The sequence below is a fragment of the Chlorocebus sabaeus genome, chromosome 13 (assembly GCF_047675955.1).
Source record: "Chlorocebus sabaeus isolate Y175 chromosome 13, mChlSab1.0.hap1, whole genome shotgun sequence".
Classification (NCBI taxonomy): Eukaryota; Metazoa; Chordata; class Mammalia; order Primates; family Cercopithecidae; genus Chlorocebus; species Chlorocebus sabaeus.
Window position 1 is genome coordinate 60730050 of NC_132916.1, and position 27402 is coordinate 60757451.

Here is a 27402-nt window from a genome sequence, read left to right on the forward strand (position 1 = left end):
CAAGTTCAAAAGGAATGTTTATTTTAAGCTCTATGTACAGAAGAACAGAGTGTAAATGTAGAAAGGAACAAAGGAAACAAAAATGACAGGCATAGATATTTACATAGCAAGTGTAGGCAAAATGTGTCAAGAAAAGTCTTTAAATACATCTACTTTTAGCCTTTAACAGTCCAAATCAGTTTCTAAGAATAATTTATCATCCAGGAAGAAGTTTTAGAAGTTTAAGGCTCAACCTTAAGTTGAGTTTAAATCCTTGAGTTTAGAAGGCTTGTATTGTTGATACCTTGGTCAACAGCTTTTGTGTTGACCATTTCTTCTCTAGTTCGCTGTCCTTCTGACTGTGAAATGTGATGTCCAAACTGAAATAAAGCAAATATTTAACATACAAATTATTCTAATGTTAAAAAAAAAAAAAAGAATGGCAAGACAAAGGCCCGATGACCCTCTGAGGTTTAACACACAATATTTACTTACTGTATGTATTACTATAATACATAGTTATTTGGCTGTGTATCAGGTACTACACTCAGAGCCAAGGACAAACGTGAACGAGACACTCTCAGCGGCACAGACTGAGCTCTTAGGTAACTAAAATTTGAGTCCCTGTGTGCCCAGCCTGAAATTAAGTGCTAAAAATTACGTAAAAAAAAAAAGATGATTGTCTAAAAAACTTGTAGTTGGTTGGAAAGAAAGTGCAAGAGACACTGAACTAACAGCAAGCAGTAAATGACAAGCTAGTAACACTTCACTTATCCACTATCACCGGGAAACGGTGTGTCCCGCCTACGGGAACTTCTCAGATAACTGCAGGTTTTCAAACATCCTGAAATTTTAAGAAACCAAGTTCTAGTCTCTGCTCTGCCCCTTATACAGGGGATTATAGGCACTACAGGGCTCATTTTCCTCATATTTTTCGGGGGAAGGGGGTTACCGCTATAAAGATCTAGTGAGATGAGTAAAAAAGGTACTTTGCAAGTTACAAATTGCTCTACAAATGATAAAATTAAACATTTATTTTAGACACATTTGCATTTTTATGGTAATAGTTCTCAAGCAAACTTCTTGTCTTCCTTTTTTTTTTTTTTTTTTTTTTTTTGAGATGGAGTCTCGCTGTGTCACCCAGGCTGGAGGGCAGTGGCGCGATCTTGGCTCACTACAAGCTCCGCCTCCCGGGTTCACGCCATTCTCCTGCCTCAGCCTCCCAAGTAGCTGGGACTACAGGCACCCGCCACCAGGCCAGGCTAATTTCTTTTGTATTTTTAGTAGAGATGGGGTTTCACTGTGTTAGCCAGGATGGTCTCGATCTCCTGACCTCATGATCCACCCGCCTCGGCCTCCCAAAGTGCTGGGATTACAGGCTTGAGCCACCACGCCCGGCCTTGTCTTCTTAAATAGTTAAAAGAATATAATTTTCTGAGTCAACATGCTAAACATCAGATTTAAAGTACACACACACACACACACACACACACACACACACACATACACAATGGTGAGCTAAGAGGTTGCTAGCACTGGAGTGGGAATGTGTGTGTGTGACAAGTCCCTCCACTCTTACATTTTTTTATTTTTATTTTTTGAGATGGAGTCTCGCCCTGTCACCAGGCTGGAGTGCACTGGCACAATCTTGGCCCACTGCAACCTCCGCCTCCCAGGTTCAAGCAATCCTCCTGCCTCAGCCTCCTGAGTAGCTGGAATTACAGGCGCACACCACCACGCATGGCTAATTTTTGTATTTTTAGTAGAGACGAGGTTTCACCATGTTGGTCAGACTGGTCTCGAACTCCTGACCTAGTGATCTGCCCACCTCAGCCTCCCAAAGTGCTGGGATGACCACGCCCGGCCCTGTTACACTCTTTGAGGACTCAATGCATCTGAGCTTTCCAGGCTCTTCCTCTGCTGACATCTGTCCTTCCTCAGTGCTATCTAGCTGACTGTAGATGCTGTTCCTCTTCCACACTCCTGTCCAGGGCTTATTTTTATGTGTTAATACTACCTCAACTAAATTAAGACATGTGAAAACCACCCCAAAATTAGAATCACTTCTAAATTTAAGAAAAGAGACTTCAAGTAAATAGTGGTCTTAAGGCTCAAATGCTTAAAATCCAGTGTTTGTCATCCTAGGCATCCAGTAAGTGCTGTCACTAAATATAACTATAATCCCATTTGCTTTTTCATATGCAGAGTTAACATTAGATTCAACAAAATATCCAAAGTCTGTATATTTGACAGAGAAAAATCTTGGCGTATTCACATTCCATATGGTTAAGGGGAATCTATTGCACCATTCTTCCCCGGCCCTCTCAAACTGTCAGACACCCAGTTCATACTGCAGATGGCAACATCAAATTGGCACCTAAGATAAGTCATTATAAACATATGCACAAATATTTTTTAAATTAAGTATTTTATTTCAAAAGACCTCATAATAGGCTAAAAGTGAAAACGAGCATATCGAATTAACAACAAAAAAACCCCGAGAAACATTAGTAGCATCAGTAAACAATTATATAGCCCGTTCTGCACAATTACTTCAAGAGAACTTGAACACAAAGCTGTAACATAAACAATACATCTGAGAAAAAAACTGAAAAATTAATATTCCATTAGTGTAGCTTACCCTTGAAGTTTCTGGACTAGAAAATGGGGAAGATTCCCAAGATCTATTCTCTTTCTCAAAAGAATCATCTTCTTGAAATGCAAATTTCTGCTTAAGTGCATGAGATATTAAAGAAACTGGATCCCAATGTGAATTCTGTCTTTTCCTCTTATGAATGGGTCTACCGCCAGGTGACCTATTTTTTTTTTTAAAAAAAATTGAATTTATTAAAACTTGGATGTAATTTTAGCTCCTTGTTGACAAACATAGCAGGAATACAAGCATAATATCTTACAATTTAATTAGTCTTCAAGAGACTGAAAATAATCTAACCTTCAAGAAATTTTTGCAGTGAACTAAGGAAAGCACAATGAATGAAGAATCAGAAAAACCAAGAACCGATCTGACTTGGGACTCTGCCATAACCCTGTTAGGACCTGAGATTTGTCAGATGTCACTATGCTGAAGATCTTTATTATTGTAATTTTCTAATTTCCTAATGGGTAGGAAAATTCAAATAAGAACTTTTAAAAGGACTAGAGTTCATATCAAAAAAAAAAAATTTGGCAAATTGTTCATCTGTTTGGGCATTCATTCATTCAATCTTCATTGAATGCCTACTACTACATCCAGCTCCATTTTATGCTTTGGGAGTATTCTGCTTCCTATTCTTACAGCAAGATTATCATCAATATACTAGTGAGTAAGATCATTTGGATGGTAATAAGTGTTGTGAATAAAACAAAACAGAGGCTGGGCATGGTAGCTCATGTCTGTAATCCCAGCACTTTAGGAGGCCAAGGTGGGAGGACTGCTTGAGCTCACGAGTTCGAGAGCAGCCTGGGTAACATAGCGAGACCCCGTCTCTACAAAAAAATTAAAAATTAGCCAGGCAACTACTTGGGAGGTTAAGGCAGGAGGATCACTTGAGCCAAGGAGATCAAGCCTGCTGTGAGTTGTGGCACCACTACACTCCAGCCTGGGTGACAGAGCCTGTCTCAAAAAAAAAAAAAAAAAAAAAACCTAAATTAAAAAATAAAAAATAGGGAGATGTAGTAGTGACTAGGGACAGAAGCACTTTAGATGAGATATGATCAGGAAAAAAAAAAGCCACTTTAAGGAAGCAACATCCTCTTTAAGAAAATGACAAGGGGTCAGTTTTAGTGTAAACATCTGGGGGTGCATCAGGAAGGAGCTTGGCATGTGTGAGAAATGGAAAAAGGAAACCAACTGCAGCTGGAGCTCAGTGGACAAACACGGGACATAGGAGAGGAGTTCAGCGAGAGAAGCGAGGGCTGGCTCCTGGGGGGACCTACGGACACAGCAGGGGCTCTGGAACTGATTCAAAGCACAATGGAAACTCACAGAAGAGTCTGAAGCAGAAGAATGGCCTGATCTGACTTCTGGTCACTATCTGCAGAATACATAAGGAGGCAAGAATGAAAACAGACCACTGAGGAGGCTGCTGCGGAAGTTCAAGCTAGATAAGAATGGGCTTGGCCTGGGGCGGTGGCAGTGGAGGTCAAGAGGGTCCACAGAATTGAGCTATGTGCTGATGGGAAGTGTGGGAGATAGAACGGAAAATAAAGACGAATGAGGATTCCTGGATATTTGTTTTTGTTTTTTTGAGACGGAGTCTCGCTTTGTTACCAAGGCTGGGGTGCAGTGGCTCACTGCAACCTCCGCCTCCTGGGCTCAAGCAATTCCCCTGCCTCAGCCTCCTAGTAGCTGGGATTACAGGTGTGCGCCACCATGCCCGGGTAATTTTTGTAGTTTTAGTAGACACAGGGTTTCACCATGTTGGCCAGGCTGGTCTTGAACTCCTGACCTCAAGTGATCTGCCCACCTCGGCCTCCCAAAGTGCTGGGATTACTGGTGTGAGCCACCACACCTGGCCTGATTCCTAGATCTTAAGCAACCGGGTGATCGTGTTGCCATTTGCTAAGATGCAAAAGACATGGGAAAGAACAGGTTTTCAAGGTGGCGGAAAAGAACAGGTAGGAAGGAAAAGTCCTATTTTGGACCTGTGAAATGAGATACCTGTGAGACAGGCAAATAAAGATGTCAAGTAGGAATTTGGGTGTATGCACCCGGGCTCAGAGGAGAGATCAGGGCTAGAAAAATAAACATTTGAGTCATAAGCATACAGCTGGTATTTAGAGCCACAGGACTAGGTGAGCTCACCAAAGGAAACAGCATGGACAGAGAAGAGCGGGGGCTGAGGTCTGAACCAGGTACTTCAACATTTAAAGACCAGGCCCAGGGGGAAGAGTTAAAGGAATAAGAAGGAATAGCCGATGAGGTCAGAGGAAACTTGGGGTATACTTTTCCAGAAACCAAGTAAAGAAAGTGCTCCAGGCTGGGCGCAGTGGCTCACATTTGTAATCCCAGCACTTTGGGAGGCCAAGGCAGGCGGATCACGAGGTCAAGAGATGAGACCACCCTGGCCAATATGGTGAAACCCCATCTCTACTAAAAATACAAAAATTAGCCGGGCATGGTGGCACACACCTGTAGTCCCAGCTACTCGGGAGGCTGAAGCAGGAGAAACACTTGAATCCAAGAGGCAGAGCTTGCAGTGAGCCGAGATCGTGCCACTGCACTCCAGCCTGGCAACAGAGCGAGACTCTGTCTCAAAAAAAAAAAAAGAAAAGAAAGTGTCCAAGGAGAAGATGGGGACCACCATGGGCTGTATCAAATGCTGCCAAGAAGTCAAGTAAGATGAGCAAAGCAAAGAGAGCACTGCATTTAGCCACATGGAGAGTCACTAGTGAAGTAGTTTCCAATGGAGTCACTGTGGGTAGAAGGCGGCATTAATAGAAACAAATTATAGACGACTTCAAGAATTCCTATCAGAAAGGGGAGAAGAACAGAACAACGGCTGAGAGTACATGTGTTCTGAAGTTGGGAAGTACTCAAGTATGAGGAGAAGGATGAGGTAAAGAAGGAAGATTCAGTGATGCAGAACGGCTCATTTTAAGTGAAATCCTTGTGAAGAGGAAAGAGAAGGGAAACCAGTAACCAAAGGAAGAGCCTGGCTATGAATGATGACACTTCGCTCACAACAGCATGCCAGAAGGCAGAGAATCTGCATGGGGAATCTGTAGGTGTAAAGAGGTAAGAGAGCTCATTTGATTGCTCAGCAATGTACAAAACAAAGTTAGCTGTACAGGCAATTCAGGAGAGAGCAGGCGGACAGGAGGCAGAGTCTACTGGCCTTTTAGTTGTTTTTCCAGTGATAGTAACAGTCACAGAGTTGCTGTTTGATACTAAGCCTGATGACATAAGTACAAGATCTAGTTGGGGCCAGGCATGCACCTACAGCCATGGGATTTTTCTCAACAAGCTGCCTCAGGCTCTTCCTTTGGTTACTGGTTTCCCTTCTCTTTCCTCTTCACAAGGATTTCACTTAAAATGAGCCCTTCTGCATCATTGCAAGGAACAAACTCACAACCTCATTAAAAACAGAACTGACTTATCTGTCCTAAGACTATTACTATACAGAAAATACATCTATTTTCTCACCAAAAACCTCACTAAGGGATTTCCAGGTAAACATGGCAAATCCGTTGTGAAATCCTACTAAAATGACAGTAAAGAAATGAAAAAGGTCTATATATCCACAAGGACAAAGAGATTAGAAGGGGGACAGGAGATAAGAATTGCAACCAGATGCTGGAAGCTGGAAAGCTGATGAAAGTGAGAGCGTGGGGCATGAGTGAAAAGTCTGTGCTGAATAGACACTTCTCTCTTGCTCGTCTTTCCCCACTCAGCTCTCCAATGACCTGGCTTGCACCCACTGTGTAATCCCCACCCCTCCTGACCATGAGGGCGACTGAAGAACTTTCTAAGGAAAATCCTGTAGCCCAAAAGAAAAGACATACAGCTCTGGGATGTGGCCAACAAAATGGTCCTCTCCCTAATCACTAAATCGTGAAGCCCCCAAGTTGATAAGCCCACCTCACACAAAGAACATGCAATCAGCTTTTCCTTGTCTCATTTTTAAATAAGAATCATCAGATGCTTAAACAAGGCTACAAAACTAAAGATAGAGATCAAAGCTAAATGGAAAAAAGAAACTCACAAAAAATAGAGTAATTCAAGAAGACAGAAAAACTTAAAACAAACCTATACTTTTAATACTGTCAGTGGGATAAGACCAATAAAACCAAAAAGATTTTAAAAAGAAGCACTTGAAGAAAAAGAAACAGCTGTTAAAAATTAAAAATGTGGGCCAGGCACAGTGGCTCACACCTGTAATCCCAGCACTTTGGGAGGCTGAGGCCAGCGGATCGTAAGGTCAGTTCACTACAAAAAGTAGCTGGGCATGGTGGCACGTGCCTGTAATCCCAGCTACTCGGGAGGCTGAGGCAAGAGAATTGCTTGAACCAACACCCGGGAGGCAGAAGTTGCAGTGAGCCAAGATCATGCCACTGCACTCCAGCCTAGGCGACAGAGCCAGACTCCGTCTCAAAAAAAAGAATAAAAGAACATTTTTGGACATGCAAAGTATTAAACTAATCTACCTTTTATGTTTCTCCAGAAGCTACAGGAAGATATGACATTTAGGAAATCAGTGATGCAGCATAGAAAAAAAGGGGGCAAGAATGCTCAAGAGGTAAGCGAAGGAAATCCTTCGGGCACAGAGGGATCCTCGAGGAGAACCACCAAGAACTAAATGGAGGTTCATCCAAAAATTAGAAATAGAACTACCCTATGATCCAGCAATCCCACTTCTGGGTACTTATCCAAAAGAAGTGAAATCAGTATCTCAAAGACATATCTGCACACCCACATTCATTGGAGCGCTATTCACAATAGACAAGACATGGAAGCAAACTAAATGTCTACCAACAGATGAATGGATTAAGAAACAGGATATATACATATAATAGACTATACAGTATGCTAAGTGAAATAAGTCAGTCACAAAAAGATAAATGCTGCATGATTCACTTATATGAGGTATCTAAAGTAATCAAACTAGGCCGGGCACAGTGGCTCTCGCCTGTAATCCCAGTACTTTGAGAGACCGAGGCAGGAGGATTGCTTGAGCCCAGGAGTTCAAGATCAGCCCGGGCAACACAGTGAAATCCTGTCTCTATTTTTTTTTTAATAAGATAAAATAAAAAATAAAGCAATCAAACTACAGAGGTAGAAAGAAGAATGGCAGTTGCCAGGGGATGAGGGGAGAGGGAAACAATTACTGTTCAATGAGTATAAAATTTCAGTTATGCAAGATGAAAAAGCTCTAGAGACCTGTTGTACAACATTATGCTTATGGTTAATGATACCGTATTACACACATAAAAATCTGGTAACAGAACAGAGCTCATTATGTTTTTTCACCACACACACACACACAAATGCAACTCAGAGAGGCAATTATTAACTCTAAAAAAATTATTCAACAAACAAAATGTAGTCAAAATATATGAAATGGGGCCAGGCACAGTGACTCACACCTATAATCCCAGCACTTTGGGAGGCCAACATGGGCAGATCGCTTGAGCTCAGGAGTTCGAGACCAGCCTGGGCAACATGGCGAAACCTCATCTCTACAAAAAATACAAAAATTAGCCAGGCATGGTGGCACATGCCTATAGTCCCAACTACTAAGAAAGCTTAGGTGGGAGGATCACTTGAGCCCAGAAGGTCGAGGCTGCAGTGAGCTGTAATTTCAACACTGCCCTCCAGCCTGGGTTACAATATGAGAAATGGCTTACTGTGGATGTTTACCATTATAATAAGGATATTAATTTTGAATACTCATTTAACTAAAGATTGTGGTTTCACTATTTCAGGAAAACGTAGCAAGATGTGTGTGTGTAGAATATCTAAGAAAATATACTCCTTATATCCTACAATTGGAAGTCAATATAATTAAAATATCAAGAAATAGCAAATAAGTATGTTGTTTCAAAAATATGGTGATAAGAGACAGTAAAAGAAGTAGTCAAAAATAATTGAATGTCATTATCTATGGGATAGGCATTCAGGGGTAAAGAATAAGAAAAAAGACATATATGTTAATTTTCATAAACATAATAATTTTTCTAAACATACAATTGACAAAATTTCAGTTCACTTTTCAAATTACAACAACATACCGCTCAATTGCACGAAGCTTAACCTTATTCATATCCTTTAGAACATCCAACATGTTTGGAATATCTTTATTTCTCTGGCTTTTTGAATGATGACTATAATTGGTCTTATTAGCAGCCAGGTTCTGTTTGTTCATTTCAGTAGCTGGATTATCTGAGTCACAAATATTACTAGATCTTGGTTGTACGGGAGGAAAACTCAGTGGCTGGAGAGATGAAAAATGAGGAGGAAGTGGTGGTGGAGGAGGAGGAGAAGAAAGCACTGAACTTGGAAACTGATCCGGCTCCACACTCAGACGGGCAGCCCGCGATGATGACAACTGGCCCAAACTAATGGGCTTGTCATTCAAGCCAAAGGAACCTACAAACAAAGTGGTTGATTACAAAATCATGCACAATTATCTCTAACGTAATATATGTTAATAACACTAATTAGAACCAAAACAGGAGCAATTTCTGTAATGCTACTAAAAGTAGTGATATAGTAGCAAGGAAAGAGAATCAATTCCATCTCCTTAGTAATTTAAGAGTCAGGTCAAATTGTGAATTCATTTTTAATCCAGTTAGGAATTTTCAGTGTAGGCCCAAGAGCAGAGGGGGTTGGAGAATGCATTTTAAACAAACAAACAAAAAAATGTGTTTTTTCAGTAATTCACATACACTCTGAACTTCATCCTTTATTTTAAAAAGCTAAAACATAATCAACAACTTGTAGTTAGAAATACAAATTGATGTATTCACTCTATAATGACATTGGAGAAATAAGCATATTATTTTCTAAGCAAAGCTTAAGATGAGTACTGAGTATTTAACTTTTCCACAACAGATTTGCTCCTAAAGGACTGTGGGTAAACATGATTGCTTAAGAAAACTGTGTATAGTTATATATCATTTTACTTATTATGTATAAATGTTATTGTATATTATATAATGTGTTTATATGTAAATTATGTTATAAATATACACTGTATAAATATATTAAATTATAGGTGTATTTATGCATTTGTATACATATGTATTAAAAAATTTTTAGCAATTATATTTACACACAGCCCTTTACAGCCAAATCTGTTGTGAAAAGCATTCAGTACCTAGATTGCTTTACATTTGATACACACATACACAAATACATACACGTTGTGTGTGTGTGTGCATATGTTTAAAGCAAGCTGTATCTCTATAAATTTATAAAACAATCATCAGGAAAACATTACTCACCTCAACTTGCTGGAAGTGTAGCAGCAATAACTAAAAACTATAAACATATATCCTCAAACCTATATCCTCTTTCAAACCAGTGCATTCTTCCTCTTTAATCTCCAATGCTTTCATGAGGAGTTAGAAAAGCTTTCTGAGGGCCGGGCACGGTGGCTCACGCCTGTAATCCCAGCACTTTGGGAGGCCGAGGTAGGTGGATCACGAGGTCAGCAGATCGAGACCATCCTGGCTAACACAGTGAAACCCCGTCTCCACTAAAAATACAAAAAATTAGCCAGGCATGGTGGCGGGCGCCTGTAGTCCCAGCTACTCAGGAGGCTGAGGCAGGAGAATGGCGTGAACCCGGGAGGCGGAGCTTGCAGTGAGCCGAGATCACGCCACTGCACTCCAGCCTGGGCAACAGAGGGAGACTCCGTCTCAAAAAAAAAAAAAAAAAGAAAGAAAGGAAAAGAAAAGCTTACATAGAAGACAACAGACTTTTTAATACAAAAATACAATCTTCTAGTATAGTAAAGCTAGTTCTTTAAATCAAAGCCATCCCCTCACTACAAATGTGTCTTAATTTATCTTGAATAAACATCAGATATAATAATTTTGTATATCCAACATCCTTTTATGTGCATTTAATGTTTTCATGGTACTTATTCAGAATTGTACTCACTTAAATATTAGATGTTCCTGTATGCTACTGTATGTACTACATTCAGTACAGTATCATGCTGTACAGGTTGGTGTAGGCTATACCATGAGTATCATCTAACTGAAACAAAACTCCTGGTGTTACTTACTAGAATGTGCACTGTTTTTCAGTTCCTGCATTTCCACAATTGCTGCAATCTGAGAGCGAAGAAAAGTCAGCTCATTTTCAAGGGCAGCTATTTTTTTAATTGCAGCTTCATTTACAGGCATATCATTTTTCACTGTTTCTTTCTGTCTTACAGCAGGTGACAGTGGATCCCGAACTAGCTGCAAAGGATGAAAAATTTCCACCTTCTCTTCTTCATTTTTCCATATACTATTTCTGTGGGTGAAAAAAACAAGAAATGAAAATCAAAAGACAATAAAACAAAATAAAAGCTACTCTCAGGCCAGGCACGGTGGCTCACGCCTGTAATCCCAACACTTTGGGAGGCTGAGGCAGTGAATCACCTGAGGACAGGAGTTTGAGACCAGCCTGGTCAAAATGGCGAAACCCTGTCTCTACTAAAAATATTTTTAAAAATTAGCTGGGTGTGATGGCGTGGCCCTGTAGTCCCAGCTACTCAGGAGGCTGTGGCAGGAGAATCGCTTGAGCCTGGGAGGCAGAGGTTGCAGTGAGCCAAGATCGTGCCATTGCACTCCAGCCTGGTTGACAGAGTGAACCTTCGTCTCCAAAAAAAAAAACTACTCTCTACCCCCCATGATTGTTTCTAGAGTCACTAAGGACAAGGAAAACATCTTATTTAGCTTTGTATTCCCAATATAAACAGAACGTAGCCTCCAATAAAGGACCATTCAGTGACCAGGGAATGAACAAAAGAAACCCTGCTTTTAGATTATAAAACAAAAATAATTATCCTGCAATTGCTCTACTTATTAACTTTAAATGCAGGTAAGTTAATTTATTTAGAAGTTCTATATAAGTTAATAAAGAGTCTTACATTCAGGATTACATTAGGGTGAAATGTATGTTCTTTTAACTATTTGAAAATTGGTGCCAGTTTGATACATCAGCCAGAATACTTAAAGAATTGACACTGTGCTTAGAGCCTGTATCTGAATATACTAACATATAAGGTAATACTCTCTAGGAGTAACACATCCAAATTTTGAAATACATTTAACATCATTGCCTGGTGCACAGTAAACACTATGTAAGTTTTGGCTAAATATATGATTCTAATATCCCTTTGATAACCACTCCCTCCTAGGCCTGGTGTTAGGTTTAAATATGCATTAAAAAAAAAAAAACTGGCTAAAAAAATGAAAAACAGCCAGGCTTCTTTACTAGGAAGATATAGTAGGGCACAGCACAGTTTGAAGATAAACAAAACAAAAAAAGCTCCATCAATCGGAACAAGCTTCGACACAAGCAAGAATTCAGTTTATAGCCCATTTCCCAAGGTAAGCATATAAAATTACCGAAATCTGAGATAACTGGCTTCTTCATCATTTGCCACATACAAAATATCAGCAAAAGAAGGAACCACAGATCCACAATTTTCAGAGTCTACAGAGTTCAAGAGCGGGATCAACTAAAGTAAAAAAAAAAAAAAAAAAAAAGTCAGAGCTCTGCAGGGAGTCAGGAGAAGACACATGCCCCATGGTATTAAATTAGTTAATGATCTAAAAGAAAGAAAAAGAAAAAGAATATTCAATAGAAAAACATGCACCTGTTAGCAAGAAAGAACACTGGGAAAAATGTTATGCTGAAGTCTAAGCACTAAGCAATATTCTCTCCTCTGGTTAATTTCATCTATCATAAAATGCAAAATAAAATTAAATAAGCTCTTCAGTTATTGTTCACACTTGCCCATCTGTGAATGTCATTACAGACATGTACCACGTAACGTTTAGGTTGATGATGGACTGCATATACATGGGGTCACATAAGATTACAATGAAACTGAAATATTCCTATGATGAGTATTTACTATATTATACTTTCTATTATTATTTTAGAGTATATTCCTTCTACTTTAAAAGAAAAGTTGGCTGAGCATGGTGGTGCATTCCTGTAATCCCAGCACTTTGGGAGGCCAAGGCAGGAGGCTCAATTAAGGCCAGCAGTTCAAGACCAGCCAGGGCAACAAAGCAAGATCCTGTCCCTATCAGACGAAAAAAAAAAGTTAGCCAGGTGTGGTGGCACACACCTCCCAAGCAGTTCCAGCTACTCAGGAGGCTGAGGTGGGAGGATCACTTGAGCCCAGGAGGTTGAGGCTGCAGTGAGCCATTATCATGTCACTGCACTTTGGCCTGGGCGACAGCAAGACCTTATCTAAAAAAAAATTTAAAAAAATAAAAAGTTAACTATAACGCAGCCTCAGGAAGATCCTTCAGAAGGTATTCCAGAAGGTATTGTTATCGTTGGAGGTGACAGCTCCATGCATGTTATTGCCACTGAAGGTCTTCCAATAGGACAAGATGTGGAGGTAGAAGACAGTGATACTGATGAGTCTGCCCCGGGTAGGCCTAGGCTAACATGTGTGTTAAACTCTTAGTTTTAACAAAAAAAATTTAAAAAGTACAAAAAATTAAAAAATTTTTAAATCATAAAAAGCTTATAGAATAAGGATACAAAAAATATTTGGATAGCTGTACAATGTGTTTTAAGATAAGTGTTACTACAAAAGAGTCAAAAAGTTTTTACAAAATAAAAACATTTATAAAAAAGTTACAGTAAGCTAAGGTTAATGTATTATTGAAGAAAGAGTTTTTGTATAAATTTAGTGTAGCCTAAGTGTACAGTGTTTATAAAGTCTACAGTAGTGTACAGTAATGTCCTAGGCCTTTAAATTCACTCACCACTCACTGACTCACCTAGAGCAACTTCCCGTCTTCCATTCATGGTAGGTGCCCTACACAGAGGTAACATTTTTTATCTTTTTATTAGACTGTTACTGTACTTTTTCTATGTTTAGATACACAAACACTTATCATTATGTAACAACTGCCTACAGTATTCAGTACAGTAACATGCTGTACAGGTTTGCAGACTAGAAGCAACAGGTCATACCATATAGCCTGGGTGCGCAGTAGGCCATATACCATCTAGGTTTGTGCCAGTATACTCTGTGATGTTTGCACAATGACAAAATCACTGAACAATGCATTTCTCAGAATGTATCCCCCCATCATTAAATGATGCATGATTGTATTTAAAAAAACAAAACCACAAAAACATATATGAAATGGCTTGTTCCCAAGGGTAAATTAAAGGTTTTTGGCTTGCAGGAAATGTTTCTTCCTTTGTTGTTCTACCCTGTATCTGTAAGAGTACCTAGGATTATTTTGTACCTGGTACTTAAACAATTTATGTTGACTGACTTACCTCAAAATTAGGTCTTCGACAAGGTTCTAATGGAAGCATTTTCCCAATAATACGAACAATACTCCTAGTTGATCCATAGTCTTTATTTTCCCAAATCAGCAAAACCTATTTTAAACATAAAGTATGAATTAAAATGCACTCTGATTAAGCAGATTTATATAAGTATGAAAAAAGGAGATGTAAAAAAGATGCGGTGGCATTTTTTTAAAAAATACAGGGAGTCCTGTAAAATACATTTATTTTTAAAAAGAAGTATAGAATAGGAGAGCCTTTCTTCAAAGAATAGAACTTTATGAGTATTTGTCTAAAAAAAAGATGGTAGTAAACATATATACATTCCAGGAAGATCTTTTAAAAAGCACAATTCATTTTGTTCTGTTTCTGATAATGTTCAAATACCCTGGAGGAAACTTTGTTCAAAAAAATTGCATCCCCTCCTCCAGCTACAAATCCCATCTTTTTGGCCCAACCAAAAATTGACAATTTCAATTTATCAAGCAACGAGGTAATACAGAGTATACTTATGTAATTTCCTTTAAAGGAGAAATAAAAAAGGGAATAAATAAATCAGGTCCTAGACAATTCAAAGAGTTATTGACATAAAGCAAAATGTATCTCCTGGCAGTAAGCTCTTGAAAAGGTATTAGAAGTGAAAATGTGCCATTAGAGCTCAAATAATACTTCGTCCTTTAGTGTGGGCTTCCCAAATTAGTGTAAACCATTGCCACAGGAACCACTCTCCCCCACCAGCCAAAAGATATAATAAATTGGACATTTTTCCTAATATCCCAACAGATATAAGTAGCATCCTATAGGCATCCTCGTTAAAACATCCAATAAACAGCCTGTCTCAGCTGTTAAACAACAGCAACAACCAACAACAGCAGGCTAAGTAAACTGTGGGTTATGCACCTGCGTGTTGATTGTGACCCATCGTATGAGGTTAGGTGTAAAATTTTCCCATTGTGGTGTCATGCTGGCACTCAAGTAGTTTGGGATTTTGGAGCATTTCAGATTTCAAGTTTTGAGTGATGCTCAACTGATAATATTTTTAAATTGCTAAGATTATTTCACATTTTTTTCACACTCAGTCTTCAAAATCCCCTATATAGTTTACACCTACAGAAGATCTCAATTCAGATATTTTGAGTACTTAAAAGTGACATGTGGCCAGTGGCTATCATACTGGATTTCACAGCCTAGAGGATATAGATCCCAGACCTATTACTAGTAGAATATTTGGAGGACTGAGCATTTATATTTAAAATATTCTATAGACCATTCATCTGCATAGCCCTGCTAAGAACCACAGGCATAGAGGCTTTGCTACCATGAGGGCTACCTACGGCATATACAGTCACCCAAGAGTTGGGTTAGCTCTTAATTTAAATGATACCTTCCTATCTTGCTCGGCAGTTTCTATCCTAATAAACTCCCGTCCTTCCTCTCATTCCTTCATTGCCCCTGGACATCTTCACCACTTTCGTTGTTGCTGTTGTTTGCTTTTTGAGGTGTTTTTTTTTTTTTTTTTTTTTTTTTGAGATGGCGTTTCACTCTGTCACCCAGGCTGGAGTGCAGGGGCATATCAGGGTTCACTGCAACCTCCATCTCCCAGGCTCAAGCAGTTCTCCTACCTCAGCTTCTGGAGTAGCTGGGACCACAGGTGCACACGACCATGCCTGGTTAATTTTTGTATTTTTTATAGAGCCGAGGTTTCAACATGTTACCCAAGCTGGTCTTGAAAACCTGAGCTCAAGTGATCTGCCTGCCTCAGCCTCCCAAAGTGTTGGGATTACAGGAGTGACCCACCACATCTGGCCATCTTCATCATTCTTGTTATTTCATCTTCCCTCTATTCCTGGTCTAGCATCCACATTTCGACTTCACTAATTTTCCTACCAAGCATGGATTTTCTGGTTATTTCAGTAATATGTTCAATGTCACTCAAAAATGGTTCATTCTTTTGATATTATGTGCTCCCACATTGCTAATGAATACACGACCCTAATTACTCTTAGCTAGGGAAAAAAAAAAGACAAAATTTAGAAAAACTATGACTCCATGATGACTTCAGCTGGGTTCTCACAGGTATTCTGAAATCCCTTCATAACAAGTTAGATTCTATACCACATTGCCCAGAGCAGTCTCCAATCTCTGAAATTCCTTCTCAAATCCCACCACTTCATTACCTGCAAGTGACCTTGTCTCTGCTCTTACTGAGAAAATCGAGAACTTCAACTTGTCAACTTGACATACCTCAACTTCATTTCTCTTACTTAGCTCCATTCAAAATCTCTTTTCAGGCCGGGCACAGGGGCTCACGCCTGTAATCCCAGCACTTCGGAAGGCCAAGGCAGGTAGATCACTTGAGGTGAGGAATTCAAGACCAGTCTGTCCAACGTGGTAAAACCCCATCTCTACTAAAAATATAAAAGTCGTTGGGCATTGGTGGCAGGCTCCTAAACCCAGCTACTCAGCAGGCTGGGGCAGGTGAATCACTTGAACCTGGGAGCAGAGGTTGCAGTGAGCCAAGACTGCACCACTGCACTCCAGCCTGGACAATAGAGCAAGACTCAATCTTAGAAGAAAAAACAAAATCTCTTTTCACTCTCTCTCACTTTCATTCTGTTCTTTAAGGCAGGAGAGTCTCTCTCCTTTCCAAGACTTATTTAATTAGATCCCTTGCCCAACTACCTTCTCAAAGGTGTTGTTCAATCACTCTCTCATGTGTATCTTAAATTTCTTCCTGTTTGTTTCTTCCAGAGTGATGACAAATATGCTGAAGTTACTTTTAACTTTAAAAATAAAAATAAAAATTCCATCCTGCAGCCCCTTCAAGTTGATGGCCTCTCTTAATTTCTTTTCACAAGCAAACTTTTCAAAAGAAGGTTGCTGATCCCACTTCCCTTCCTGACATTCTTCAAACTACTCCAACACAGTCCCATTCTCCACTTACAGAAATTCTTAGGGGCACCAATAATGCAATAGTGATAAACAACTGTTCAGCTGTTATCTTCAGTCTCTTCATTACTGAAATGTAAAATGTTTCAATCACATCTAATGACATTTGCCATTATCAAGGTCCATGGCTTCAAATATCAAAACAAAGCAGGTAACTCCCAAAACTGAATCTTTTTCTTCCCTACATTCTAAAACCATATATATATATCCAATTGTCTGAAGGATATTTCTACTTATATGTTCTAACATCACCTCTGACTCACCTCATCTCCATATTCAAACTACTTTCTCATACTAATATGCCCATTTATAATAATGGCACCATCATTTTTCAACTTACTTTTGCTTTAAAAAAATATTAAATTATCCGTGACTACTTTCTTCTAATTCACCCCACCTGTTTTCCTTATAGTCAATCTCATATTACAGTTATCTTTATTGTTTCTTATTCTTCATATTTTAAGTATTATGAATGCAAGAACCATGTATTACTCCTCTGTATTACCTGCAGAAACAAGCATATTGTCTTTAGATACAGTAGATGTTCAACAAGTAGATAAAATTTGATTTGCTTATGATAGAGTTTGGCTATGTCCCCGCCGAAATCTCACCTTGAATTGTAATTATCCTCACGTGTCAAGGGTGGGGCCAGGTGAAGATAACTGAATCATGGGGGCAGCTTCCCCCATACTATGCTCATGGTAGTGAATAAGTCTCATGAGATGTGATGGTTTTATAAAAGGGAGTTCCCCTGCACAAATTCTCTTGTCTGCCACTATGTAAGATGTGACTTTGCTACTCATTTGCCTTCAGCCATGACTGTGAGGCCTCCCCAGCCATGTGGAACTGTGAGTCAATTAAACCTCTTTCCTTTATAAATTACCCAGTCTCGGGTATGTCTTTATTAGCAGCATGAGAACAGACTAATACAGTTTTTTCTCAGGCCTAAATCACCCTCTTTCCATTAGATTTATTCTGGATTTATCGAGGTTTAAATATTGAACTGGTTTATAAATTACCCTGAATAGAAGTTTTAATGTATCTGTGCAATAAATGTAATTCTGTGAAGGTCATGTCTGTATTTTGCTTCCTTTGTATCTTCTGTTGGCATTTGTCCTATCAGGTAAATATGTTCTCAATAATCTCATCCCTCTTCTAACTCAAACCATCAAAGCTATACTATTGCAAACTCACCTTTGTCCCACCTAAAAAGAAGCAACAATTTTGCCTTAAATCAAATGACTACATACAAGTCATTTCAAAATGAAACCCAAGAACAAATACAACAGATCCATTCCAATCCATTAAAAGATATTTACCTGGTCTACAGGAATGCCAAAATATTCCAGCATCTCTCTTAAGATATTCAGTATGAGAGACATTGATGAAGCAAATACAGAAGCCAATTCAAAGGAACATTATCAGTTTCTTGGTGCCTTTGGGGAAAATTTTAGAAAATGTTACTCTTGACAAATAAATGCCACACAAATTGTACTACATAACCTGGAAAAGTCCTCTTGATACACACTACACCGTCAACTAATTTCTCCTAGCCAGCACTATTTTGAAGGAAGTCAAAGAAAAAGAAAGGAAGGGGAAGTCTGGGGGAAAGAGAGGGTTGTAAAGGAAATTTCAATTTATTGGTTAAATTACATTAAAACCTCATAGGATGTCTGAGCTTATGAAGGGGCCTAGTTAACAGAGACCAATCAAGAACAAACTGGACATCTACTTAGGCAAGGCTTCAAGTTACATGCCACAGCGAAGCTCGCTTTCCTGAAAGCTTTGGGCTGAGACTCACCAGATGGGTGAGTTTAGCCGACCCTTGAAAGCAGGCAAGGGCCCGACTCAAAGTTTTTAAAAAATGAACAGCTCTTCTCACACACATATCGAAGTACTGCCCATCCCTCCTCGCTCTTTTAAAATAACGAGCATGAATTCCAGATAGGTGACGTGACTTGGTCACCCATCTAGTAACAAGGCCGTGACCAGAGCCGGATCGCGTCCCTCGCTTTGGCCACAAGCTTCCTGGTGCTCTCCAAACACAGCGTGGTAGCCTTGCTCACCTTCCTCTGAAGCCGAGACCCCGGGAATCACCAGAACATCAAGTGGAGGGGTTAGGAATTCCCAATCAAATTCCAGACTGCGCCACTCCTTGTCCACATCGCTCAGACGTCTACCCAGACCTCGACCCAGTTTCCACCCGCGCGCCTCGGCTTGCAGCCACAGGCGGTAACGATGACCTCAGCGAGGAACAAGAGGTCGACCCAGTGCCCAGCCCTGGAGCCTCACGTTCAGCCACAGTAACGTTACGGGAAGCTCGCCCACCTCCTCCCGCATCCAACCAACCCACCTTCTCGTCCCTAGGACTGGACTGCTACTTCCGCATGACGGGCCAGCTACTTCCGCATCCCAGGACGAAATCAAACTCCGCGGGCCAGGACCCGTACCCAGTCTCATTGGGCAAAACTGAAGATCGCTGCTTCTGATTGGTCATGCATTCGGGAAGCGACGGCTTTTCCTTCTCAAGAGGCGGGTCTTCCGAGAGACAGCCAATAGGAGATGACGGGCAGGGCAGGTCGCGTTAGGACGGCGGCGCTCGCGCAGGGCAAGGTTTTAGGTACAAAGCCGTGAGCTGGACTCGCAGTCCAGAGTTCGTACTCCATATGACTCTTCGCAGGGAGTGTGTTACTCACTACAGCCGGACCCTAAGCGCATCCGCCTTCCCAAGTTCACCTGACACAGTCGCGATTTATTTTTTGGTTATTTCATTTGTTCAGCTAATATTAAAATACCTGTGGGACTAGCAGAAGCCAAGCACTACCCCCGAGGGTTCTGAAGCTTTGCAGTGGCTAGGGTTCATTTGTTAGTTCACTAAATACACCTAAGTATCCAGGCTACCGAATATGGGTCGGACACTCCTGGCTTAGCCGAGGACGGCAAGTGATGACAGGTGGTATCTCAGTTTTCATTTCTGATTTGAGATTATTGGCTTCATACGAAATAGCTTCCTCTTCTGAATTTCAGCAAGACGTGCACTGGAGTAATATAACAACTTAAGATGTGTGCCTGCTACTGATATAATTTGAAAATATAAGTTTTTAATTTATCTATGGTAAACATCATTTACTCATTCAACCAATAATGGATATCTACTACGTAGCAGACACCATTCTAAGCACGGAAAAATGCCTTAATCAGCAGGGCAGGTCCTTGTTTCCTGGAGCTTACATGCCAGTGGGGCATCTCTTTCCATTCTAACCCTCATTTGCTTTTCTCTATAGCACTTACCGTCATATTCAGATATGCTTCCCCTACTACCAAACAAAATTGTACACTCCAGGAGAACAGGAATTTGTTTTGATCCATGCTGTATCTTTCCCCAGTGCTTTAGAAGAGTGTCTGGTATATAACAGGCATTCAGTTCGTTTGTTGAATAAAATACCTAAATGTGGTATGACAGAAAAGATGATAATGATTTGGGACTAAGCAACTAGCAAAACAATTGATAGCAATTACAGTGATATGCCCAGTAGTCTGAGCTGGATATGGTTGAAAGTGCAGAACAAGGATGATGATGGATCAGAAACCCCACATGGAGTAAGTCACAATTTTCTCAAGTTCCTTGTCCTTCCCTATGGCCTTGTGAATAAATCACGGCTTTATAACCCCCTCCCTTTCCTACTCTCTTATCAAACAGCAGAGTCAGAATGAAAACATTCCTGCAGAATAAGAAGGGAACCACTACTGTTCCAGCTGCACTATTAGTATAGCTTAATATTCCAACTGATTTAGATAGCAAGGAGGACCCAGATCAAATACTACATCCATGAATGCTTTGCTGACAACTTTCTTCTAAATTCTTCAGAGACATTTCCTCCACGGTTTACTAAAGCATTCATAATTCCATTTTGACAAAATCCTTTTATGTGATTGGACATTTTTTCCAATGCTCATTTTTACATGAAATTAGATTTTCCTGAACTCTTAGAATGATAAGGTCCAAGAAAGCTTTTCTGACACCACAAAGCTAGCTTTTCTGTTGTCTCTGAGTAGTGTTAAAAAATATGGTGGCTTGCTTTCTGAGGTTTTCCTGTGTTCCCCTCCCCCAGTTTGATCCAGGCAGAAAACTTGCTATTCACAAGCTGCATGTAAAAGTATCTAGTAGTCAATTATTAGCTCATTATATTGAATTAGCTCATTATATTGAGCTGGTAAGCCTATGTCCCTAAGATTTTTTACCTACTGACTGATTTGTCCTTTAAACATGTAACATGTTAAAATGAGGAGATCGGACAAGGAAGTATCAAATACCAGTCTCCTGATCCTATGTGATTTGAACGTGTCTCTTATCTGGGAATGGCCTTTAAGGATTTCAACACAGCAATCAAGAACCTATCTGGGCCAGGAGCGGTAGCTCACGCCTATAATCCCAGCACATTTTTAACACAACTCAGACTGTACATGTTTCAAGCAGCAGCAGCCATAAAATTAAATCAAGCCTTTATAAATATGGAATTACCATTCTTTCATTTATACACTCAAGGACCATTTATGACATAACTACAGTATGTGTGCCAACCACAATACTAAATGGCAATATTTTATTCTGGCGGAGACACATAAGTGGAATGAATTACTAGTCTAATATGTGCTGCATTCAGTGGCCTCAGAACAAAAACAGGAATTGGAAATTTTTTGCTCGGGTGTAAGACTTTTAGATAAGTGAACAAGGAGTAGCATAAGGCAAAGCGGCCAAAAACAGTTCATAGGGAGTTCCTATAGTTCATCATGGCTAAGGTTCAGACAACAGGAAGACATCAATGAGTAAATTTTGGTTTTAAAATGATTGTAATTTTGCACTTGAAAAACATCCCAGAGATGGCAATATAAAGATTAAATTTATGGGTAGAGTCCAAACTAGGAGACCAATGCAGCAGTTGGGGATAGTGATGAGCATCTATTATTGGGGGTGGGGGTTTTGGTGGGGGCAGCGGTAGAGAGGAAAAGACAGAACATACACTTTATAGGGATGTCCAACTAGCTTAATGGATAAAGGAAAGAACATCAGTTTGCAGTAGGATGGGGTACAGGTGATGAATTCAGTTTGGAGTGTTGAAGTTCCAGCAGAACTATCCAGGGAAGAGTTGGAGAGAAAAAATGGAGTTCAGGAGAGAAGTTTAAGAGTTAAATTTCAGAGTCACCACCATCTAGATAAAAATGTTTGAAAACCTGTCATTCACAAAGTACTTCCATTCTTGTTCCTTCCACATACCAATGTTATTTACTAATTTTTGCTACCCCCTCTCACTTTGTAAACTTAGCCATAGACAATACCTGTGAAATGCTGGATCTGAAGTGCTAGAACATGTTTAACACTAACCTGAAATATGACTGCACCATGAAAACTCTTTACGGCTGTTCCAATTACTTTCAGGGCTTCATCTGAAATCTGTATTGCTTTTCTACTTCCTTTTAAACAATAGCTTATCTTTTGGAATATTCAAATAGTAAAATGGCAAGAGAACTTTGTATAAATTGTAAGCTTGGAAATTTTGAATAAAAGTAGTATTTAAAATAATGTGAGGAAAGTTTGACATTGAAAATGAGTAATAGGCCGGTCGCAGTGGCTCGCGCCTGTAATCCCAGCACTTTGGGAGGCTGAGGTGGGTGGATCACAAGGTCAAGAGATCCAGACCATCCTGGCCAACGTGGTGAAACCCCGTCTCTACTAAAAATACAAAAAATTAGCCTGGGGCGTGGTGGCAGGCGCCTGTAGTCCCAGCTATTTGGGAGGCTGAGGCAGGAGAATCACTTGAACCCAGGAGGCGGAGCTTGCAGTGAGCCGAGATTGCGCCACCGCACAGAGCAAGACTCCGTCACAAAAAGAGAAAATGAATAATTAGCACTGAGAGGTTTAGTGTCATCACCTACATTTTTCTCCTACACCTTATCCTACTATACATTATAATACCTTATGCCAGAAACTCTATTAGCTCAGGAGATGATCCATTTTTGTCTAAAATCCCTCTTATGTAAGGCAGTCATATTCCTTGATGAGCTTTAAACAATTTAGCACTGGGTTGATTGTATTATCAGGGGATTCTGAGGTATTAGATTTTCTCAGATGGATATTTAACCCTTTAGACAGTTGTCACACCTTAAAACTTTTTCATCAAAGTTTTTATTAAATATAATCACACATTTCCAACTAATCTTTTATGACTTAGGATTAACACTATGATATTGTGTAGTTCTGTTATGCAGCGATACTCCTAAATATTACTTAGCCAGGCGGGACTTAGCTTGACTTTTCAACTCACTATGGTATTTTAACTTTAGTTCTGCTGTCCTTTTCCTTAATGGCGACTGTGACTATCAAATGGCTTCTGCAAACAGTACATTATTCAAAACAGGTAGTTGCTGTTATATATACGAAATTTATTACTGGGCAGTGTTGAGAACTATTTTTGAAACCTCTCCATAAAGGATCTGCTCTTACCTGCTTTTTGTATCAATACTCACATCTCATTTTCAACGTATTCCCTCAATGTAACACAGTGCAGGACTGACATTTGTCCAGGATACCAGAAAATTATGTTAAAAAAACATGTCAACATACCATGTGTCTAAAATTTTTAGGCTTCCCAGCGTTTAGGAAAGAGGCGAGTCTAAATAGATGAACCCTGAATTAAGAGACAGAGAACTTGATCCTTAAAAGTATCAAAGAGTTAACTAGAAGAATCCTGATTTGCATATTAATACCCCATTATTTGGAGTCTAGCTCATTCAAAAAATAGTCTATGATTATATTATATAAATATATAATGCAAGAAAATATTTTCACATATTACAGTGCAAGAATAAAAATGAGAAAAGGGCAGAGCCTTATCTTGTTGCTGCTCTAGTGCCTAGCTCTACTTATCAAACTAGTGAAACAAAACATAGAACTTTAAAACTGCAAGTTATATCCATGTAACAGTTGCTTTAAGAATATACATCCTAATCCAATTACTCTGCTACATATTCCTAATACCTGGAGCACTATCATATTCAGGTAAGATGGTTTTAAGGCCTCTTATTTTTACTGTTACACTCTGGCATCATGCCCTCAGCCACCAGAAAAAAATGTTGCAAGAAACACTCATTTGAAAACCTGTTCCTATTCTAGGAACATCAACATCTAAATAAAAACCTAAGGACAAGTATCTCAAGATTTGGTAGCAGGAATAGTTATGCTTCCCAGAAGTGGTTTCATTTGACACTGAAAATTGCATACCTTATTTCCCTTCTTCATATAGCTACTATTGGCCAATTCAAGCTCTGCATCTTTTTCCTTTAGTGACAGACTAGCCAAATACTTCCTAAGTGTTGCTCAAGTTGAGAATACACAATAAAATCAAGATATAATATTGTCCTAAGTGGGCAGACAGCTAAATCTGTTAACTACATGAGAAGCCATATGCTTTTTTTCCCCCAAATTCTCTAACCTCCCCAAACGTCAACTAGAGTTTTACATTCTAAAGCTAAGATTCCAGAATCACTTTATATAACTCAGTTCTGTTAACTGAACCTTATCTTTTGTAAAGGACAATATTCATGTTTTTAAATACGGAAGATTATCTTAAGGTTATAACAAGGGAAAAAAGTATACTTTGAAATCTAGAAAGGACTACAAAAACAATGTGTTTTAGTTTTCCAGTAAGTCATGAATGGAACTTTTTCTTTTAAATAAGCAGCATCAATTTTTCACTCCCAAATTCTATCAAAGACTTTCATGACTTTTACATCCCATTTTCCAATTAAAAGTACAAATTAAGTTTTAAAAGATAGTCATTTCTCCCAGCTGACAAATCCCCTTACTGCAGTATCTGAACTCGATCACTCAGAAATCTGATTCCTCACTTATATGTTGAGGTGATATTACTCCACAAGTCTGTATCTTCAAGCCATTTTAAGAATAGTATGCTGACGTTAATCAGTTTTTTTTTTTCCCGAGACAGAGCCTAGCTCTGTCACCCAGGCTGGAGTGCAGTGGCATGATCTCTGCTCACTGCAGCCTCTGCCTCCCAGGTTCAAGTGACTGTGGTGCCTTAACCTCCCGAGTAGCTGGGATTACAGCACATGCCACCATGCCCAGATAATTTTTATATTTTTAGTAGAGGCAGGGTTTCGCGATGCTGGTCTTTAACTCCTAACCTCAGGTGATCCGTCCGTCTCAGCCTCCCAAAGTGCTGGGATTACAGGCGTGAGCCACCACACACAGGCATTTTTCAAAGTACATTTGGTAATGATATTCAACTTCTTCCAAAAATTATTCTGGAGTGGGAAAATCTTTTGGTAAGGTAAAAAAATAAAAAAATTAATCAATCCTGCAGGCTGGATGTGTGAGAAGTAAAATTAAAACTTAAAAAATTCTGGCCAGGCACGGTGGTTCACACCTATAATCCCAGCACTTTAGGAGGCTGAGAATTAGAGACTAGCCTGGCCAAATAATGAAACCCCACCTCTACTAAAACTACAAAAATTAGCTGGGTGTGGTGGTGCACACCTGTAATACCAGCTACTCAGTAGGCTGAGGTAGGAGAATCGTTTGTACCTAGGAGGCGGAGGTTGCAGTGAGCCAAGATCGAGCCACTGCACTCTAGCCTGGGTGACAGAGCAAGACTCCATCTTAAAGAAACAAAAAAAAAAATTCAAAGTGCATTTAACATTCTTTTTCATGGCCACCTTACAAGTATCCTGAGAACTCAACAGAAAGTTTAGTTTTCCCTTCTAGTACAAATGAGACTGAAAAATTATTTTCCATAGTGAAGGACTCAATAAGGTAGCAAGTAAACCACTATTCTGGAGGGTGAGTGGTATTTTTTATTGTGGCTCTTCGCATTCCATGAAATTTGTAATCACTATGACAGTACCAAGAATTTACTGCCAAATACACAGTTCATGCTGTGATTACAAATCATTTCACACCACCTAAATGTACTGTGTAGCTATGATCATGTACTTTTATTAAAGGGAGAGATCGTTATTAATGAATCTGGAAGCTGGCCAACCCCAACAAGATTAAGAAAAATTCGATGCATATTCTTGGGGGAAAAGCATTAAAGCCTGCTCACCCAACCTTTTTCTATTTTGTAAACATATTACCTTCTGCCCTTTATAAGTGCTACAAATCAGTTCACTGTGGCAAAACACCAAAAATATCCATAGGAAAAATTTTCTTAAACACAGATTACAATTAAGACACATTATTTGAATGTTTCTAGTTGCGGTGGAATGCTGTCCTAATAATGCCTGTTCTCTTTAATCAGTGAGACTCATTTTTAAAGGTCAAAGTATAGTCTGGTAACATAAAGAGAACTGGTACCCTTAATTAAATGTACAGGTTTGGTCTCATTACCATCCCTGACACGTTAATTATTACTGCATGTTTCTAAAACAATAGGAGTCCAACTCATAAATCAACAATCTCTGTGGCTCTCAATTAAATACGACTAGATTCCATATATTCCCGAATCCTAAGAAATGTAAAACTTGTTCATTTGAACTTCATTCGGACAGTGTACTAATTTTTAGTATCTACCCCAATAAAATTTGAAACAGATTTAACAATAGTATCAACTATTTGAGAACTCTAAACATATAATGGATATTACTTTCTCATATTAAGGCTCAAGAGATTGAGTCTAGCCAAATTAATCCCAATGACAAGCAAGTTTATTTCTCCATTTGCCTTCCCCTTCAACTTTGTAATCTGAGAAAGGCCTCTGTACTTCTCTTTCTGGATGTGAAAGTGTATTATTCCACAAGGAAACTATAGGTACAACCCCACCAAAGGGATTCCAGTTGAAACCCAGAAAAAGTAAGTTTAATAAATGTCCTTAATAATGCAGCATACTTATATAAGAAATTTGTATATAACATTACAATTATCCAGTATAACTAAGCTACCAATGATCTTACACAACCCTTTACAAGCATATATATGTACACACAGTGTTCTTATTTCTCTCACAGAATTTTTAAGGACTAATTTGCCATTTGCATGAGTCAAAATGTGTCAGTTTGTCATAGCACACAAACTTCTATGAAAATGCTTTGTTAAAAGTGACAGGATGGCACATGGTAAGAATTATACCAGATCTTACTCAAAGTGAATGAAAAGACCATTCTTTTTAGTTATTCACTAGCTACTGCATTTTTAGAAAGATAAGTAATCACCATATTATTATGGGTGTAAGGTCCCAGATTAACATAAGAAAAAGAGGACAAACTAGAAATCCACAATTCCTATATTTCAAAATAATGGCTTAGATTTACCAACTGTAAAATTTCCCACTTTCCCAGGGGAGACAAGGGAAACAAAAACAAAAACAAAACACAAAAACAGTAAAGAGAGGTTTGAGGGATTTTATAAAGCATTTATCAAGCCTTACTACACCAGTAATCTCCCTAACAGATGTGCTAGTATTCTAAAATAGGCC

At 39.2% G+C, this 27402-nt stretch overlaps 1 protein-coding gene across 2 annotated transcripts; it reads right to left on the reverse strand.

The window, feature by feature from the left end:
* On the reverse strand, nt 1-27341 carry MTFR2 (mitochondrial fission regulator 2). Of its 2 annotated transcripts, none has more exons than XM_008006929.3 (8): nt 19269-27341; nt 18235-18351; nt 13955-14059; nt 12046-12158; nt 10713-10945; nt 8710-9067; nt 2621-2795; nt 1-359 (listed from the first exon to the last, which is right to left on the reverse strand). In XM_008006929.3, exons 2-8 carry the CDS (start codon nt 18295-18297, stop codon nt 246-248), a joined length of 1161 nt encoding a protein of 386 aa, XP_008005120.1. In that variant the 5' UTR covers nt 18298-18351; nt 19269-27341; the 3' UTR covers nt 1-245. The 2 variants fall into 2 exon arrangements, with proteins under 2 accessions (XP_008005120.1, XP_008005119.1); XM_008006928.3 differs by having other exon boundaries at nt 18982-27341.
* Between the last annotated feature and the right edge of the window lie 61 nt (nt 27342-27402).

Excerpts from the sequence above, each read along its gene's own strand:
- MTFR2 (XM_008006929.3), bottom strand. The coding sequence starts at position 18,297 with ATGTCTCTCATACTGAATATCTTAAGAGAGATGCTGGAATATTTTGGC. Across the intron at positions 2,796-8,709 it reads AAGCTTCGTGCAATTGAGCG|GTCACCTGGCGGTAGACCCA; the intron begins GTATGTTGTTGT and ends AAAAAAAAATAG. Across the intron at positions 360-2,620 it reads CTAGTCCAGAAACTTCAAGG|TTTGGACATCACATTTCACA; the intron begins GTAAGCTACACT and ends GCTTTATTTCAG.